This window comes from Macrotis lagotis, chromosome 4 (genome assembly GCF_037893015.1).
Source record: "Macrotis lagotis isolate mMagLag1 chromosome 4, bilby.v1.9.chrom.fasta, whole genome shotgun sequence".
Classification (NCBI taxonomy): domain Eukaryota; kingdom Metazoa; phylum Chordata; class Mammalia; order Peramelemorphia; family Peramelidae; genus Macrotis; species Macrotis lagotis.
In genome coordinates, this window is record NC_133661.1 from 223,528,607 (window position 1) to 223,545,896 (window position 17,290).

At 37.5% G+C, this 17,290-nt stretch overlaps 1 protein-coding gene across 3 annotated transcripts in view; it reads right to left on the minus strand.

Moving 5' to 3' along the window:
* Window positions 1-11,781: 11,781 nt before the first annotated feature.
* Window positions 11,782-17,290, minus strand: part of BTBD7 (BTB domain containing 7) — a 78,247-nt gene continuing 72,738 nt past the window's right edge. For 2 of the 3 annotated variants that reach the window (XM_074235451.1, XM_074235450.1), the window contains one exon: window positions 11,782-17,109. In XM_074235451.1, coding sequence (XP_074091552.1) covers window positions 16,294-17,109 — 816 coding nt within the window. In that variant the 3' untranslated portion in view covers window positions 11,782-16,293. The remainder of the gene's footprint in view (window positions 17,110-17,290) is intronic. The other variant, XM_074235452.1, reaches the window with a different exon arrangement.

Consider the following 17,290-nt stretch of genomic DNA (forward strand, 5'->3'; position numbering starts at 1 on the left):
ACAATGATCAATATTAACTGATTGGGGGGTGGGGTATTTCCCTGTTTTACAGATAAACAATAGAGGTAGAGTGACTTGTTGATCAAAGCTGGCAGAGCCAGGATTTAAATCCCATCTTAAATGCTTTTTTCTAATATGTTAGTATGTCCGCACCCCTATTTAAGCTGAATAGCAAATTATTTCAGACAGTCAAAAGGGAGTGTTAACAATGCTGAGACATCTTCACTTTCCCATTTTGCTACAAAGCCTGAGTGACTCAAGACTCAAGATAAATGTATTGCATTACTCTGCCTTCATCTGTCCTAACTGAGGACAATTGATAAGACCAGAGAAGCTAAATGACTTGCTACAGGGTCAGAGGTAAAGAGGAGCCCACAGATTGGTACATTTGCTATTGTTTAGGAGTGCTTTGGTCATAGGATCAGATTTAAGTTCATACAAAATTTTATATTTGGAAAGAGCCCCAAGTGTCTGTCTAGGCCAATTCATAACTAAAAGAAAACTTCCATACAACAAACCCAATTAATTGTCATTCAACCTCTGCTTGAAGACCTTCAGTGAGGGAGCATCTGCTCATGCCACTTTTGGGCAACTCACAGGAATCTTCTTCAAACATTTCCCTTGTTTGATAACCTTAAAAAAATTTCAGTCCCATATTCTCATCTCATCAACCAGTTTCTACACCCAAAGATCCCAAAAATGGTTGTAGCTGATAACTCTTCATTGCTCTCCAAACAGCATCCTACAACCCAGAAAGGAGGAAGCATCTCTTAAGGCATCAAGGATGGGGATTTTTTATACTAAAGGGAAAATTGGGAAGCTATTTTTGAACATTCATACTTGCATAGTATTTAAAGGATTAAGAAACATTTTTCATCCAAGTATCTCTAATGAATTGTCACTTCTTCAGTCCCTCCTCCCTACACAGATCAAACTACTACCCAACTTGGATGTATATCTGATTGATTAAAAGAAAGATCCTTGAATGTATCTTTTGGACACAAGTCTTGCAACAAAAGCATGACTGGATTCTTAGCGTATTCATTAGACTTCTGTGGCAGTCTGGTGAATCCTCTGGACCCTTTCTCAAAATTAACGTTTTTTAAGCAATGAAAATTTCAGTAGGAGGTTAGAGAGGTTTAAGATATAATTTTGTTTTCTAATCCAATTTCATGGAATCCTTGAAATCTCTTCATGGACCAAAGGTTAAGCTCTCCTGCTCTAGAGGATGCATGCTGGGTTACCTCTATGGATCCCAGATTAAAAAATCTTACTAGAGTGTGTGGATGTAAAAAATGAATTAGGCAAGAGGAAAAACTGATCAATGTTCCTCTAGCTTCCATATAGAACCTTCATTCCAATTCCTAAGTGAATACTCCCAATTTAAGTATTCCTTATTCCTAGAAGTTTTGCTTCTTGATGCAGCCCAAATCTATAATGTAAAACTCTGGAATATAACTCACTGGGTAATTAAAAATGAAGACCAGTCCCTGCTTCCAAGGAGATTACTTTATACTGTGATTTAGAAACACAGTTTAGAGGCAACTAGGTGGCACAGTGAATAGAGCATGGCCTGGAAATCAAGAGGACACAAGTTCAAATTTTCCCTCAAGGGGCAGCTAGGCAGCACAGTTGGATAAAGCAACAGCCCTGGATTGAGGAAGACCTGTGTTCAAATCCAGCCTCAGACACTTAATTACCTAGCTGTGTGGCCTTGGGCAAATCTCTTAACCCCATTTCCTTGCAAAAACACAAACAAAACAAAAAAGAAACTCATAATTTAAGGCATCTCAGTATCTACACAATAAAATTCATGGCTATTTTTAAGATCATTAAAGCAATAAAAAGGAGAAATGCAAAACCTGTAGCAGGAAGAATACAGCTACCTGAATCTCAGTGTAGCATTCATTACCCCCCCAGAAACTTTTTTAGGTTGTTAATGATGACTTCTTTTTCATTTTTTTAAAAAGAAAGGAAAAAATAGTGCTAGCCAGCACATAAACCAACTCCATCACCATATGCATGGTTCTATCTTACTTCTGCAAAGAAGGAAGGTGCATTCTCATATCTTTTTTTTTTTTGAGACCACTAATTTTTTTGAGATAATTGGAGTTGTGACTAGAGTGTCTGAAGTTAGATTTGAATTGAGGTACTCCTGACTCCAGGACTGATGCACTATCCACTGTGCCACACTTAGATCTACAATGAACTATACAAGGTACATCTTTTTTCATATTCTGGATTCTCAACAACTTTCCTGTTTTTTATTTGTATCTCTAGCACTTAGCATAGTATTCAGTAAATATTTAATGAATGTTTTATTCTATCTCATTAGATCAGGGAGGCAAGAAAATGCAAGATTTCTCATTCCTATTTTACAGATGAGAAAATAAGATCAGAAAGAAGTAATTTGTGTAGACAAGTATAAACTGATGTCATTTGATAAATAATAAACCCTACAAAGTGAGGAATAGATATGTTCTCAAGTTATAAATTCACATGAATTATTTAATAATTCACCTTTGTGTCTAAGATCATAGGCTAATTTTAATTTTAAAAAAATTTTAATTAACTTTTTTTGGTGGGACAATGGGGCTAACTGACTTGCCCAAGGTCTCACAACTAGTATCATGTATCGGAGGTCAGCTTTGAATTCAGGTCTTCCTCATCTCTGACCTGGTGTTCTATTCACTATATCACCTAAGCTGCCTCTCATAGGCAAAGTTTAGAGGGGAAATTTAGATGACCCCAAGCTCAGAGACTTCAGTACACAGGTAAAGAGAAGCAGAAAAAGTCAAAGCAATACAATAATGACCATCAGCATTAACTAACAAAAAGTCTTTGGGTATTTTAGTAATCTACTCCCAATATCCATTTAATCAACACATTTCATCTTGGATTTCAGGTGTCCCATGCAATTGTCTGGACTTTGGAAACATCTCTTGGTCATTCTGGAATAGATTTTGTTCTCAGGGCAGCTCTGAAGTGATCTCTTTTTAGTAGATTTATTTCTCTGGTTCCAAGTCACTTGTAGATACACTTAGATGTTTTTACCAACATTTTTTTACAGAATAGCTTTCAACAAAAGTTAATATAACCTCCCAAATTTTCTCCAATAACTAGTTTAAGTGCTGAATACTAACTCAAAGCTTGTAGCTCTGATCTTATCAGCAACAATGTTGTAAGAACATCAAATTAGGGACCCCTGAAACCTCTGAGAATAGGAAAACTTTCCTATTCAAAAGGAAGAAATGCAAGGGGGAAACTGTGTCAAGAGGATCCTACTTTTGACCTGTGGCAATAATGCAGGATCACACTCCCTCTGGACATCTCTCTTGAATGGTGGATTAATGCATAAATGATCCATCAGACTTGATGAATTTAAAACTTAGAATATCAATCTCAGTCCCAAGATATTTTACCTCAAATAGCAAGTTTCAGTAAATGCAGTATAGGATTGCTCTCTCTCTCTCTCTCTCTCTCTCTCTCTCTCTCTCTCTCTCTCTCACAGACACACACACACACATACATACACAATACACATATGCACACAAATACACATACACACACAAAAGATTTCACTTAACATCCTTTTCCTATACTTTTTCTTTACTTTTCAAGTTTAAAGTATCAAGTATAAATATTAATCATAAGAATCACTTCAATATTATAAACAAACTTGTAAACTCTCAGTAACCTAATTTGTTTAGGAATTTCGAAACCTAAACAAAATCTTTCATGTGAGGGCTGATCTTGCCCAAACATGGTTTCTAGAACACTGGCAAGTTGACAATTGAGGGGATTCTTAAGGTCTTTTCTTTGTACCTTTCTCCATACAGTAATTATCATTCTTTTCCCTTTTATTTCCATCATTTTTTCCCTTTCCTCCTGACTCTCAGTTATGAGCCTGTCTGTCAGATTTTTTTCAAGCTATTTCAGCTTGTCTACTGTGAGTTCTCTCTCTTCCTATTCTCTTACATAAGTTTCTCTTTTTGTAGGAAGCAGAGAATGATTCTTAAAATTTACATTGAAATTCACTTAAAATTCATAATCTATTACAAATCCAGTAGGAATCTCATAATTTACAGCAAAATTTCTAATTTCAAGACATACCAATTAAAATAAAAAAAAACTGATTGGTTCTTAACTCTAGTTTGTAATACTCCCTTAAGTTTTAATCAGCTGTTCCAATCAAACTCAAATATTCCTTGGTTGTTTCCTGATTTCCATCTGATTTCCTGATGTTAAACCAGGAAAGCTGTTCAAATAGGCAGCATTTTAGAGTCAGATCTATTCCAAAGTATAAGCCCTCCTTGTCTACTCAGACTTCCCCCCAAACCTGCCTCGAGATAATCCTGACTGCAGGCCAGTCCCTGCTGAGCTTCAAATTCAGGGCCCAGTCAGGAAAGGAGAGAGACAGACAGACAGACAGACAGAGATGGACGACAGAGAGACAGAGGCACAGAGAGAGACAGAGACAGAGTCAGAGAGAGATAGAAACAGAGAGGGAGATAGAGACAGAGTCATAGAGAGAGACAGAGACAGAGAGAGAGAGAGAGAGAGAGAGAGAGAGAGAGAGAGAGAGAGAGAGAGAGAGAGAGAAGCTCTGTTCCCTCGCTCCCATCCTCTGAATCCCCCGGGGGTTCCCAGCTACTCCCCATACACAATCCTGCCATAAGGACAGGCGGCTCCCTCCCAGATGAGCACAATGACAAGCAGGCATTTGTAACTTCTCCCCAGACCCATTTCTTTGATGACTCCATCACTTGTAAGGATGCAAACCATGGGAAGGAACAATCTACTATAACAGGAAGATACTGAGATCCCGAAGAAAGAAGGGCAGCCAAGCCAGCACACAAATCCATAGAAATTATTGGGGTGCATTGGGCTACTTGGGGCAGTTTCCTCATGAGCCTATCCTTGGTGGCAGGAAGGCAGTGGTAGATCCCTGCATTGCCCTTATGCCAGGTAGACATCATATAGAAACAAGGATGGCCCAGGGTCATGTGCCAATTCTCCCATGGAATAGTTTCTTTTGCTGATTATATTAAAGGGAGTTTACCTTAACCCTGGGGTCATCTTCTGACTCTGGTTCCCACTGTACATTTCCTTCCATGATGAGGGAGGATATCCTTGGTCATCTTTTCCAGAGACCACAAAAAGCTTGCCAGGAGAGTTGCAGGAATAATACTGCTTGAGTGGTACCAGCTCAAGCCCATTCTCTAGAGAAGGGGGGGTCCAGGAGTAGAATAAGGTAGAAATTCTCTAAGGACCCTTTCCTTCAATTCTAGGAAGGCAGCATATTTGCTCTTTCTGCAACCCCATTTCAGTGTTTTTAGTAAAATGATGACCTTGGCCAGTCCACTTTTAATTAGCTCATTTTAGATTTTCCTGCCTCCCTTTGAGCCTCTGTGCACTGACTCACAACTTCATGTCTGAAATGATTTCCTCTCTATATAAGAGGTAGCATTTCCATAACACTTTAAACTCTGCAAAGCATTTAAGTTAAATTTAACAAAGGTGAAGATACTATTGCTATTATCTCCTTGCAGAAGAGGAAACTGAGGCTAGGTTCAAATAACTAGAATCAGGTAGAATTTGAACTCCCGTCTTTTGACTCCAGACCTAGCATTCTAACCTCTGACCCATCCACTGCCTCTGTTCTTTCCACTTTCAGGTGGAAGTTGGAGTTCAAACTAGTCTTGCAATCAGATCTGGAATGATGCTCTGAAAAGCAAACCTTTGGGATTCAGGCTGGAAGAACAGGAGATGAAAAGTTATCTAGCAGTCTTGTGAAATCTGGGTTTGACCTTGATGAGACCAATGCTTTTAGAATTAAGCTAAAAAGTAAACCCACCATCCCCAGAGACCAAGGGATGTTAGGGACAAATGGTCATGCTTTGTCCTTTCTATATCCTTGAAGAAAATATTCTTTTATAGAGACTAACTGATGTTAACTGGTGAAACAGAACTTGGGCGCTTGTCACTTGTTCCTACTCATAGATGGAACACAGCCAGTGGGACCTTGAGATGATGGTAGTAGTGAAGAGATATCCACAAGCTCCTCATGGCACCCTGAAACCCTTAGCCTGGCTCTGGATAGTGAACCAGAGAGTACCTCAAAAAAAAAGAAAAGAGATGAGGACACACAAGCTATAACATTACTATTACATTGATAAAATCAATATATGCATTTTTTCAACAAAATGTGTATATTTTTATTTGTTTGTTGGAATACTTATTTTGAGGACAAAGCCTGAGTTTTTGTTATTTTTTTATTTCCTCAGTTTACTAATTGTCACCTGCAGGGCAGGCAAGCCAAGGGACCCAAGGGAAAGACAAGTCATGTACCAGATGATCCAACTCTCCATCACCACTTTGAGTTCTGTATCTCTCAGACACTGTGGAGTCAGCCCAGGACCCAGATCCCAAGAGCTTCGGGGAGAGCAGTGTTGCTCTCCCTCCCAGTCCTGCTTCTGGCCCCCTACTCAGAAGTATCAGGTGCAGCCATCAATTAGGGGAGCAATCCCTGTGGAGAAGGGCTCCCCAAACCCTTCCTACCACTAACACCAACTTTGACAATTGTACTGACTGGTAGATCTAGGAGCCTCAGGAAGATGTGAATGCTGCCACATCACACACCCCAAACCACCAGTCTTACTTCCTTCTTGGGCTGAGCAACCCAGGGAAGCATCCTTTGTAGAGATGAGGCCACTTCCCTTAGCAACTACTGTTCCTGAAGATATGTCTTCAGGAAGGAGAGTCCTTACCACCAAAGTCCTTGACCTTGTCAAATAGTTCAGCACTAGAAATGGATAAGGTTCTTAACTATTTCCCTAGTTCTCTTCCATAAAGGAAAATAAACCACCATTTTGCCTCTGAATACCAAGGACTACAGGATTTTCCTTTAAATTTTTCAGCAAAGATTGTCAATTGAGATTCTTCTGTAAGAGAAGTGAAAGAGATGGAGGAAACTCAGACTTCACATGGCAGGTGGGAGGCCTCTTGTACTATAGACATGTGAGGAGGAGCTAGTCCCCCATTTTTATTCCTCAATTTCTAGCATAGACACTGCTAGAAGTAGAATACTTGGGTAATATTGTTTTATTCCCAATTTAGATTAGATTTTATTTCACTCCCAAGTCTTTCATTGTTCTGTCCTTCAGTCATATCCATGATCCCATGGACCCATGGTGTTTTCTTAGCCAAGATCCTGGATTGGTTTGCTATTTTCTTCTCCAGTGTGTCCCCATTTTAGAGATAAGGAACTGAGGAAAATAGGGGTTATGTGACCAGAGTCACACAGTTATTATCTAAGGCTAGATTTGAATTCAGGGCCTGGTATAATAGGTGCATAATAAATGTTGATTGATGAATTGAGATTAAGCTATTAGACTCTAGGTCTGGTGCAGAATTTATCCCCCTCTCCACCAGCAGACAGTGGCTTTTATCCTGAATTCCTCACCTCTGAAAAAAAGTATTGTACCCCTAGACATAAATATCTGATATATAGAGAGATGTAATTCTAATGCAGAAACTTCTTGAAAATAAGAAAACAAAGATACGACCACACAGGTACATCCATCTCTCCTCCTACTTCCCATACTAGTCCAAACCCAGTCTCTTCAGGTTATCCCAGATTATTCTAAATACCCATTTCTATACTTGCTGTCTTGATCCCATTACTTAGTGCCCTCGTACTGAGATTAAATTGGTTCTGTATCATTTCTTATTGATCTGATTTAATTGATTTTGTCCTGTAACTTCCTGAACTTATATAAAAGATATCCTATGATATCTTTTATATCATTTTTCCCAGTCTAACTCCTTCTGCACCCACATCTGCCTCTCCACTGTACTTTGAGTGTGATCTCTAGCTTCAGTTCTTTAGGGACTATTGAAGATGGTCTAGTAGTTTTTAACAAAATCCAGGGCCTGTGACTCCATGCATTGTTTCATAATGCTAATGGTTCACAAGAAAGGCCCTGAACAGGCCAAGCTCCAACCTTAGGAGGAGCTAATAATGAGATGTTGGCAACAACTGCTTAAGATGGCAGGGGGTGAACTGAATCATTAGGGGGAGTACCCTGATTCAGAGATGTCAAACATGCTGATGACATTACTGCCCTCAGAACTCCCCAGTGAATTATATTAAAAAGTGACTTGAAAATATTTAACAAAATAAATAAAAATACAATAGAACATAGACAATGTTAAAATGTGGTTTTCTGAGTTAACAATGCTGTCAGGAAGGATCTTTATATTTGATTTTAATGGCCTGTTTCTATTTGACTTTTTTTTTTTGTAAGGCAAACGGGGTTAAGTGGCTTGCCCAAGGCCACACAGCTAGGTAATTATTAAGTGTCTGAGACCGGACTCAAACCCAGGTACTCCTGACTCCAGGGCTGGTGCTTTATCCACTATGCCACCTAGCCGCCCTTGACTTCTATTGATATCACAGGTACAAAGAAATAGGTGTTGGAGTATTTACACTTTCAAGTATGTTGCATATAACAAGTGAAATACTCAGTAAATATTTGTTAAAATGTACATGCACAACTTTTACCAGGCTGTTCACTATTGAGGGGAGGGGGGTGGAAATTGAGGGAGATAGAAAAATGTATAACTTTAAAATATGAAAGTGGAGAAATGTTGAAAAGTTTTCATAACATGTAATTGGAAAAATAAAAAAAAATGTTAAGGAGAATTTAATTAAATTGGGCTATGGAGTTTGGAGTACCTTAAGAATGAGAAAAATTTTATAATTTTTAAGAATAGAGAAAATGCTCAAATTGAGATGGAATGCTATGTTCAAGGAACAGCAAGGGAGCCAATGTGAATGGATAGTTCATGATGTGAGGAGGTATATGGTATAAAAGTGTTTTTAGGAGGCAAGTTATGAAGACCTTTGAACACTAGAGTGGTAGATGTGTGAATGGGGAAAAGGGAGTATTTTGAGAGATACTAACATTTCAGATGTGTTGGAAAGATACCTAGAATGGGTGTTAAAAGCCCCGAGCTAGATATATGCTGATGATGTTTCATTCTTGAAGTCCATTCTTCATTCTTGAAGACCATGACAAGCACATGTACTGGATTTGAGTGAGAGGAATGTTGTGTTGTTACCCGCCTCATATTCTTCTCCAGAGTCATCTGGGTCCAGGGGCCAGATATGAATCAGGATGACTGGAGATGGTTCAGGATATGGGGCAATCAGGGTTAAATGACTTGCCCAGGGTCATAAAGATATTAAGTGAAAAGTGTCTGAGGTTGAATTTGAACTCCTATCCTCCTGACTCCATCATCATCAAGACTGCACTAGACCTAGAGGGTAATAGCTTAATCCTAATCAACATAACTTCTCATCACCGTAAGATTATTACACAAAATAGCTGTCATTAGTAATTTCTTTCTGGACCCCCCTTTTCTCCTATCAAATGTTTATGTGATATATGTATTTTCATGATGTTTAGCAGCTAGGTGGTATGGAGAGCTGGGTCTAGAGTCAGGAAGACTCATCTTTATGAGCTCAAATCTAGCCTCTGATTCTTATCAAGTCTGTGACACAGGATAAATCACTTAACCTTGTTTGCCTCAGTTTCATCATCTGCAAAATGGATGGAAAACAAACTGTCAAACTTAAGAAAACCCAAATGAGGTCACAAAGAATCAGACATGACTGAAATGACTGAACAAAACAAAATGTTTAAAGTCTATGGTAGCAATGACATTCCATGTTTGAGTCATTTCCCAAAGGGGTAAATTTAAATGTTGGCAGAGGAGAAACATGGATCTTTGGGTTCTTTTCAGTCAGAGTATACAGAATTCTAGGGTCCCAAAAGGGTCATATGTTGCTGGCCAGGTTCCATAAAATGACTCCATTTTGGGGAGGACAAAAGGGGCCCACAGACAGTGAGTGGGGCCAGTTCCATTGCCTTGAAGCACATTTCCCCACTATTCACAGTCCTTTATAAAAGTTTTTTTTTTTACATTGCCTTGAAATCTAGACTTGTTTCCTCAACTTTAAATAAACTGAGATGGATTGGAAACTCAATGACTCAACATAAATAGATTGAATTCCAAGTTGACCAGGGTTTCTTCCACCTCTAAATCTATGGTCTTATGATTCAATGAATTAGAATACAGTTCTGACATGAACATTTTATAGGATTTGTATTAAGAGAGGTGGAGCCTGAAATAGGTGGCCTTTTTTGAGGTTTAAACTAGCTATGTTAAATTATGTGTGTGAACTCCTTGGAAAAAGTTACTGTTTTGGAGATGGCCAATGCAGACCAAGTTTTTTCCTTACCTATGCATAGTTATAATAATAATGAGTTTGATTTTTTGATTTTGTCTTTAGTATTTCCCAATGAAAGGGGTAGATAGGAGAAAAAAATCAAATTTTTTTATTTGGAAAAAAAAGCTGTTTGCAACTGATTGCCTTCAGTTCCTCTCCTCTCATTTGCAATCTGGGTTTCTGACCTCATTCCTCATGCTGCTGACTCTGTCATCTTCAGTCACCAATGATCTCTTAATTGCCAAATCCAAAGCTATTTTCTTGATCCTAATCTTTTTCCTTTTACTTCTCTGCAAATCTGACACTGTTGACTCTTCCTGGCTTCTGTTTCCTTTGCAATAGGCAAAGTTACAGTTGGAAGACACGATTGAGATCCTAAGTACAATCAGATATTGACTTAGCCATATGATGTTGTACAAGTCTCTTAACATTTGACTGCCTCAGTTCCCTCAATGGTAAAATAGTTAAACTTGCACCTATCTTCCAGGGTTGTGTGAGGATCAAAGGAACTCTGTAAAGTGCTTAGCATGATACAACACCCAGCAGACATCTAATGGATACGTGTTTCCTTCTCACATCCCTATTTCTTCTCTTTCCCCTCTGGCTGCTCCAATGCTCTCCACCATCCCACCCCCCTCTCACCCATCTTGTTTCTGTTGGGTAAGGTCCACACATCCAGAGTCACATTGGGGTCATCAGTCTCTTCCCACAATCTCAGTGATAATGTTGAGGTTGATTCTGCCTCCTAGACTTGGATGTACAAATTTATCTGACTTTTAGCATGGGGATTTTTACCACTCCCTATGAGACAAGATGGGGGGGGGGTGTATCTCAACAGCAATGCTTTCCACATTGCAGTTTCTTTCTATGGTAGTGGGGTTGGAGGATAGATGTGGGCAGTTTTCTTTCCCAGATCCTTTTATTTCAAGGGGCTGTCAGCAACAGAGAGAGAAGGTATTGGCTTAGCCAGAGGGAGGGGGAGGGAGAGACTGGAAGATGGATTTGATTAGAGAAGGGAAAATTTCGGGGCTCAGGATTTGCAGAGGTGGATAATGATGAGAACTAATGGTTAAGGGTTGTTTGGTTTAAGGTAGTTTAAGACATATTGAAGAAATTAATGACTAGGAGGCCCATGAAACATTAACATGGATACTGAAGTCTCCAATTATAAATATGGAAATTATGGTGAAGAATAAAATAGCCTGGTATCCTTTGCCATCTTTGGAGAGAAAGAGCTGCTTCACATTTGTGTCTCCAGGGCTTAGCATTCTCTGACACACAGAAAAAGCTATATCAATCCAGAAATGTTTTGATAATGAGTGAGGAATGACACAAGACATCCTATATTAATATGCTTGTTGCAATCCCAAATCTAGAGAAAGGCAAACTAATAATCCTCTGTTCTATCTCCAAAGATTGAAATATTTCTTCTATTGCAATGGGGTCGGTTAACTGCTCAAACAGATTGTATCCAACTCAGTAAATTTCTATACAATCCATTTATTTGAAATGCCAACTATATGTGGGATAAAGTCAGTGTTACATGCTTTTCAGTAACAGTAGAAAAATAGAACCAGTGAAAACCTTTGTACAACTGTAATGGTACTCAAAAGAGAAATGTATTGTTTTACAATGCATCACACAGACTGGAATTCAAGTTTGAAGGTACCTAAATAAAAATACTATATATATATATATATATTTTAAAAAAACACTATGTACAATTGAAGCGTAAACAAGTTTTACAAAGTACTGGTTATGCAGGTTGTAGAAAACACTTGCATAGGACATGAAATCTGTTAAGAAAATTTTCTGAGCCTTGAACATTGAAGGCACTTGACTTTATACCAGTAACAGCACAACACCAAGAAATGCAGTATTGTAGAAGATACCACCTCTCAGAAATGCAGGTGGATTACTATATGCCAACTGTAGATTTACCTTTTTGATCTTTCAGGTATCCCATATCCATGGGCAGGTTTTCCCACCACCTGCACATTTTAAAACAGATACAGTCATGAACAGCCACACAAATGATGTTTCCACATCATGTCTAATCTCTTAAAAAGAACCACATAAAGACAAGCAATTACTTTCAAGAGTTTTCAAGACAAATAGAATACTTATAAGTAAGTATCCTTTCTATGACAAGGGCCACAGTATCATAATATTCAGACTATGGAATAAATGACAGGATTTTTTTTTTTGGTGTGGGGGGGGAAGAAACAATGGAGAAGGGAATACACAAAGGTGAAAATCAATTAAGGGTTTGCCAGTAATTACAAAATAATTATTGTGTAATCTATGGGGCAGAAAAGATAGACAGATACAATTTTAGGAAAATGTAATTTTTAGGGCCTTACCAACCTAAGAAAAACACTTTTAAGCAGTATATAGTCTAATTGTTTTCATAAACTTATTTGCAATGAGGTTTTAAAATAGTTTACAACAGTAAACCACACGGAAGGGGAATTAGCACCCATCACATTCCTTTAAAATAAAAAAAACCCCAATCATTTCTCCCTTTGAATTCAATATTAGATTGAAATTCAGAATTCCTAAGCCATCTATCTCATAAGTGCTTCAGAAAACAGATTTCTCTTCCTGTCCCCATCCCACCCCAAACAAGCAAACTTAAATTTCTTCCAAAATGAAGCTAAGTTTAATAAAGAATAGTTATTGATGAAACTGAATTCTTTGTCTTTAGAGATTGAGGTATTAAGATATTTACTAATCTAAGTTTCTGTGATGGATACCAGTCTTTCTGTTTTCTGTATTACACTGTCTCCAGTTAATATGAATACTGTGCCCATTTAACTTTATTGAAAAGCCTCTCCAATAAACAAAAGGAAAATCCTATAAAAGATCCATGATAACTAAAAAATGAACAAAACCTTGGGGAAAGCTCATATTACAAGAATCACAAGAGTCTGGCAAAGTTTCATACATAATTTCTTCAAAAGGACGTAATTACAATGAGCTCCTAGCAAAGCCCTTAATATTTAAATGATAACTGAAGATTTACTTGGGGAAAGCTAATGGGCATAGTGTGTGAAGATCACATTATGCCAAGGGCTTAAAAACATTAACTTCCACAAACAATTTTTATACCACCAAATATTGCCATTTCCCCCACAATGGTTGTTTAATAAAATTATAAAAATTAAATTAAGAAGGAAACAAATACTAACAGCACTTTCAGGAAGGTAGTATTTTTTCTTCTTCCACATTGAGAACAACATTAGTTGTCTACCAACTCTTTAACATGCTATGAGTAATGAAAAATAGAGATTGTCTGAGCAGCCGATTGTCTTATGGAGATCTAGTATTTTCATGATTTGATTATTTTTAAATGCTTTAATATCATATAAAATACCATTGTTTGTGGTCTTTAAGTATACATTGTCTTTCAAAAGCAACCTTCTGCAGTAATCTCATTTATCTTATCACAGCATACAAAGATTTAATAGATGTGTTCAAAAGCCATTGGCACACAGCTATTCAATTTACTCTACAAATTACATACCATAAAATACAGCAAGATAACTTATAATTAATCTATAAGATACATGCATCACAGACATAATATCCTTCTGCATGTTATATCAGTCTATAGTACCATACACTAAAGCGGTTTTCCCCCATATTTATATTTTAGTCAGTTATTCAAACTAATTCTTAGCTGAAAATGTAAATTTTTAAGTAAATCAAATTATGAGCAGTGGTCATTTTAAAATAATTTGGAAAAAAGTGAAAAAGAATAAAGTAATTTGGGTGATATAGAAGGAAATGTTATTAATTTTTATTAAAAGTGAATGTGCAGGTTTCAATCAACCAGCTAAAATAATTCATAATCTGAATAGAGATGAAAAAGATTAAAAAAAAAATCAGGGAAATGGAACTCTCATTATCATTACCTACAGTACAACTCTGGTCTGATACAGAGAAGTAATTTATAACTGTTTTCAACTGATTAATGTTAATATATATGAATACACACTAAAGAATAGACTGAAATCATTAACTTCTGTTTTTGATTAAAGCCAGACTTCTTGTCAGGCCTCTAAAGATTATATCATTTATTATATGGTTTAGACTCTTAAGTAAGACAATGAATTGTTATAATTCTCTATCTAAAAAAAAGAAAAGTAAAAGCCTTTAAGGCAATGAGTAGGTCTACCTTATAAGTAGGTTAGTGTTTACCCTTGGACCTCTCAAATGAAATATACAACATGACCTAAATCAAAATGTAGTAAGAGCGGTCAACTAGACAGCGAAACAACTTGGCAGCGTTTTATCTGGGTATAGTATAAGCACATGTTCCCATCTTTGTGACTATCTATTGTTAGCATTAAAAAAAGTCAAGAGATATTCCTGAGTGTACATCCACAGGGTATAGTAGGAAAAATTCTGCAGGAAGAACTACAGTTAATCAGGAAAAATCAGAGCTGTTGTCACCCAATAAAAATGTATGTACTTAAAAGTGCATGTAAGTCATTTACATGGTAGCTTGTAAAGGCCCCCTAGCCCTGCATAGTTTAAGAGTGAGTGTGAATGAGTGGATTCATATTTGTAACATAGTAGTATATGATGGAATATTCAGGAAGCCTCTTTTATTTATCCAAGTACTACTGTTGGATGTGTGTGTGTGTGTGTGTGTGTGTGTGTGTGTGTGTGTGTGTGAAATACAAAACTGACACAAATAATGTTGAAGAACTAATTTAAAAACCTAAAATGTCAGTATATTTACATGAAAGGTTGGGGGGAAAAAACAGTCCTTAGCTCATGTACTGCTGCTCTTCCTAGGGAGAGGATCTTAAAATATCCTATGTACTGTAATAGCTTGGTAAATGCCCAAACCAGCTTCCCCAGAGGAGTTCAAGTAGGACATGTAGTGTGTAACTTTTTTTCTTTTTTTTGGTGATTTAAAGCATTATGCATCACACAACTTCCTTCACGTGACATCAAAATTCATTAGACATACATTAAAAACATTTAAAAGTATACATACGCTCACAAACATCAAATGACATCCTTAAGACTGAAGCCCTTTTATTTGTTCCCCAATAGGCAGCAAGACCACTGAAGGCATTATAAGCAGTCATCTCACCCCTCTCAGCTGAAGAATTTGCTCTCAGAATCAGAAATCTAGTTAGTGGTGTCTCGTTAATCTGACATTTTCAGTGTTTCAAAATTAAAAGGACTCTGATTTAAGACCCTACTTAGTGAAATTATTTCATCTATTACTTGGATTTACAGTGATTTTAACTAATAAGTTGACACTGTAAATAAATTAATAGCTTTAGATTGGGCAAGGAAAGCTTTTTACTTCAGCACTCTTCACTAAACCAGAAACTTCAGGATCCTGAGTGGACACTAGCTGGAGATACTAGGTCCCATGACTTATTGAAAAAGGATGACAACAGGTTCTATTAGCAGAGACTGACCAGGCAGATTTCTGAACTAAAACTAGTACTAAAAAGAGAGGAGCATTTTGATGTGCTGTTCTTTGGAATTCCTATAATTAAAAAATAAACACATTATAACTATTTCATAAGAAAATACATTTCAGTGTGCAACCCATTGCACATGGAAATTGGTAGGTGAAAGATAAAATGCAAAAAAAATATGAAAATACAGTCCTTTAAATGTGGCAATAGTTTAACATGGCGATACAAAAAATAATATGGGTAAAATAAATGTACAGGTGCAAAAAACTCATCAATTTGTTTTTAAAAAAAGTGCCAGCTTGTCTCTTTAAAAGGCTTCCTCAATACAACTGCTCAAAACAAAATAAAACCAGATGCAGCATTTAAAAAAAAAACAAACAAATTCTCATATCATGCTATGTCTAACATTGTATATACAAAAACTTGAGTAAAATAAAGTGAAACTGAGTTATCTGCTGGCTTTAAAAAACTTGTCTGAAAGTTGTCTGGTTGTGTCATAAAATGGGATGTTCCACATCTCAGGCACAGACCATCTGGAGGTTACTTTTAGAGGGCAGACTTCTTGTATAAAAAGTCTGGTTTGCTTGGAGACCTCCTTCCTCTGCTTACTGAGTCTTCCCTTTCCAACTCTGTATTTCTCTGGGCTCCGGGTTCCAAGGATTCACTGTCTGCCAGTCTCCTCCTGGACCTCTCTTCTGGAGTTTCAGAGCTACATGCAGAGAGTGAAGTTCTATTAGAAGTAAGCCCATATGTCAAATCAGTTTCCATTTTTGTTCGTCCCCTGACATGAGCTGGACCATTACTAGCATTTTCCTGGACAGCTAATGCCAAATCCAACCGTTGGGGTGGTTGTTCTACAACATCAAGGTGTACTGGCTCATTCTTTTGTCTCTGTTGATGCCCATCTTGAGAAAGAATATATTCTCTCTTAGTTTCTTCTTGCTTTTTAGGGGAGATCTGGTTAGGTAAGTATGCTGACTTTAAGCCACTTGGAGAGGCCTTACTGTGGCTATATAAATCTGGACCAAAATAAACACCTTGTGGAGGTGAAGGGGTGTGCCTGGTAGGAGCTGGAGTAGAAGGTCTGCAAGCTGCATTTGAGAAATCATAGAAATCTGGGTATTCTTGCTGATTTTCTCTAACATCCGTTTTTTGCTCTAGTGTGTGTTTCTTTCGAGAAGTGTTCATGTGCCTCTGCTGGATACATGATATGTGTTGGGGAGGTCCTGGCCCTACCTCGGAAACTGGCTGGCTTAATTCTGTGTCAACAGCAAGTTCAGGCAGCCTCCTGTCCTTGAGGGATATTGTTGACACACCCATAGCGATATCTGGCATCAGCTCATTGAGCAGAGGCTGCGTACACTGCAGGAAAGAGGAAGAAAAAGCCCAGAGAAATAATCATATTAGTACTATTCTTAAAAAATAGTTGTGCTAAATATTATGTGATATCAGAAAATAATTTAAGCTCTCTGCATCTCAATTTCTTTCTCCATAAAATAGGAAGCTTGGCTTAGATGACTGAGATTTTTTTCCCAACTCTAAA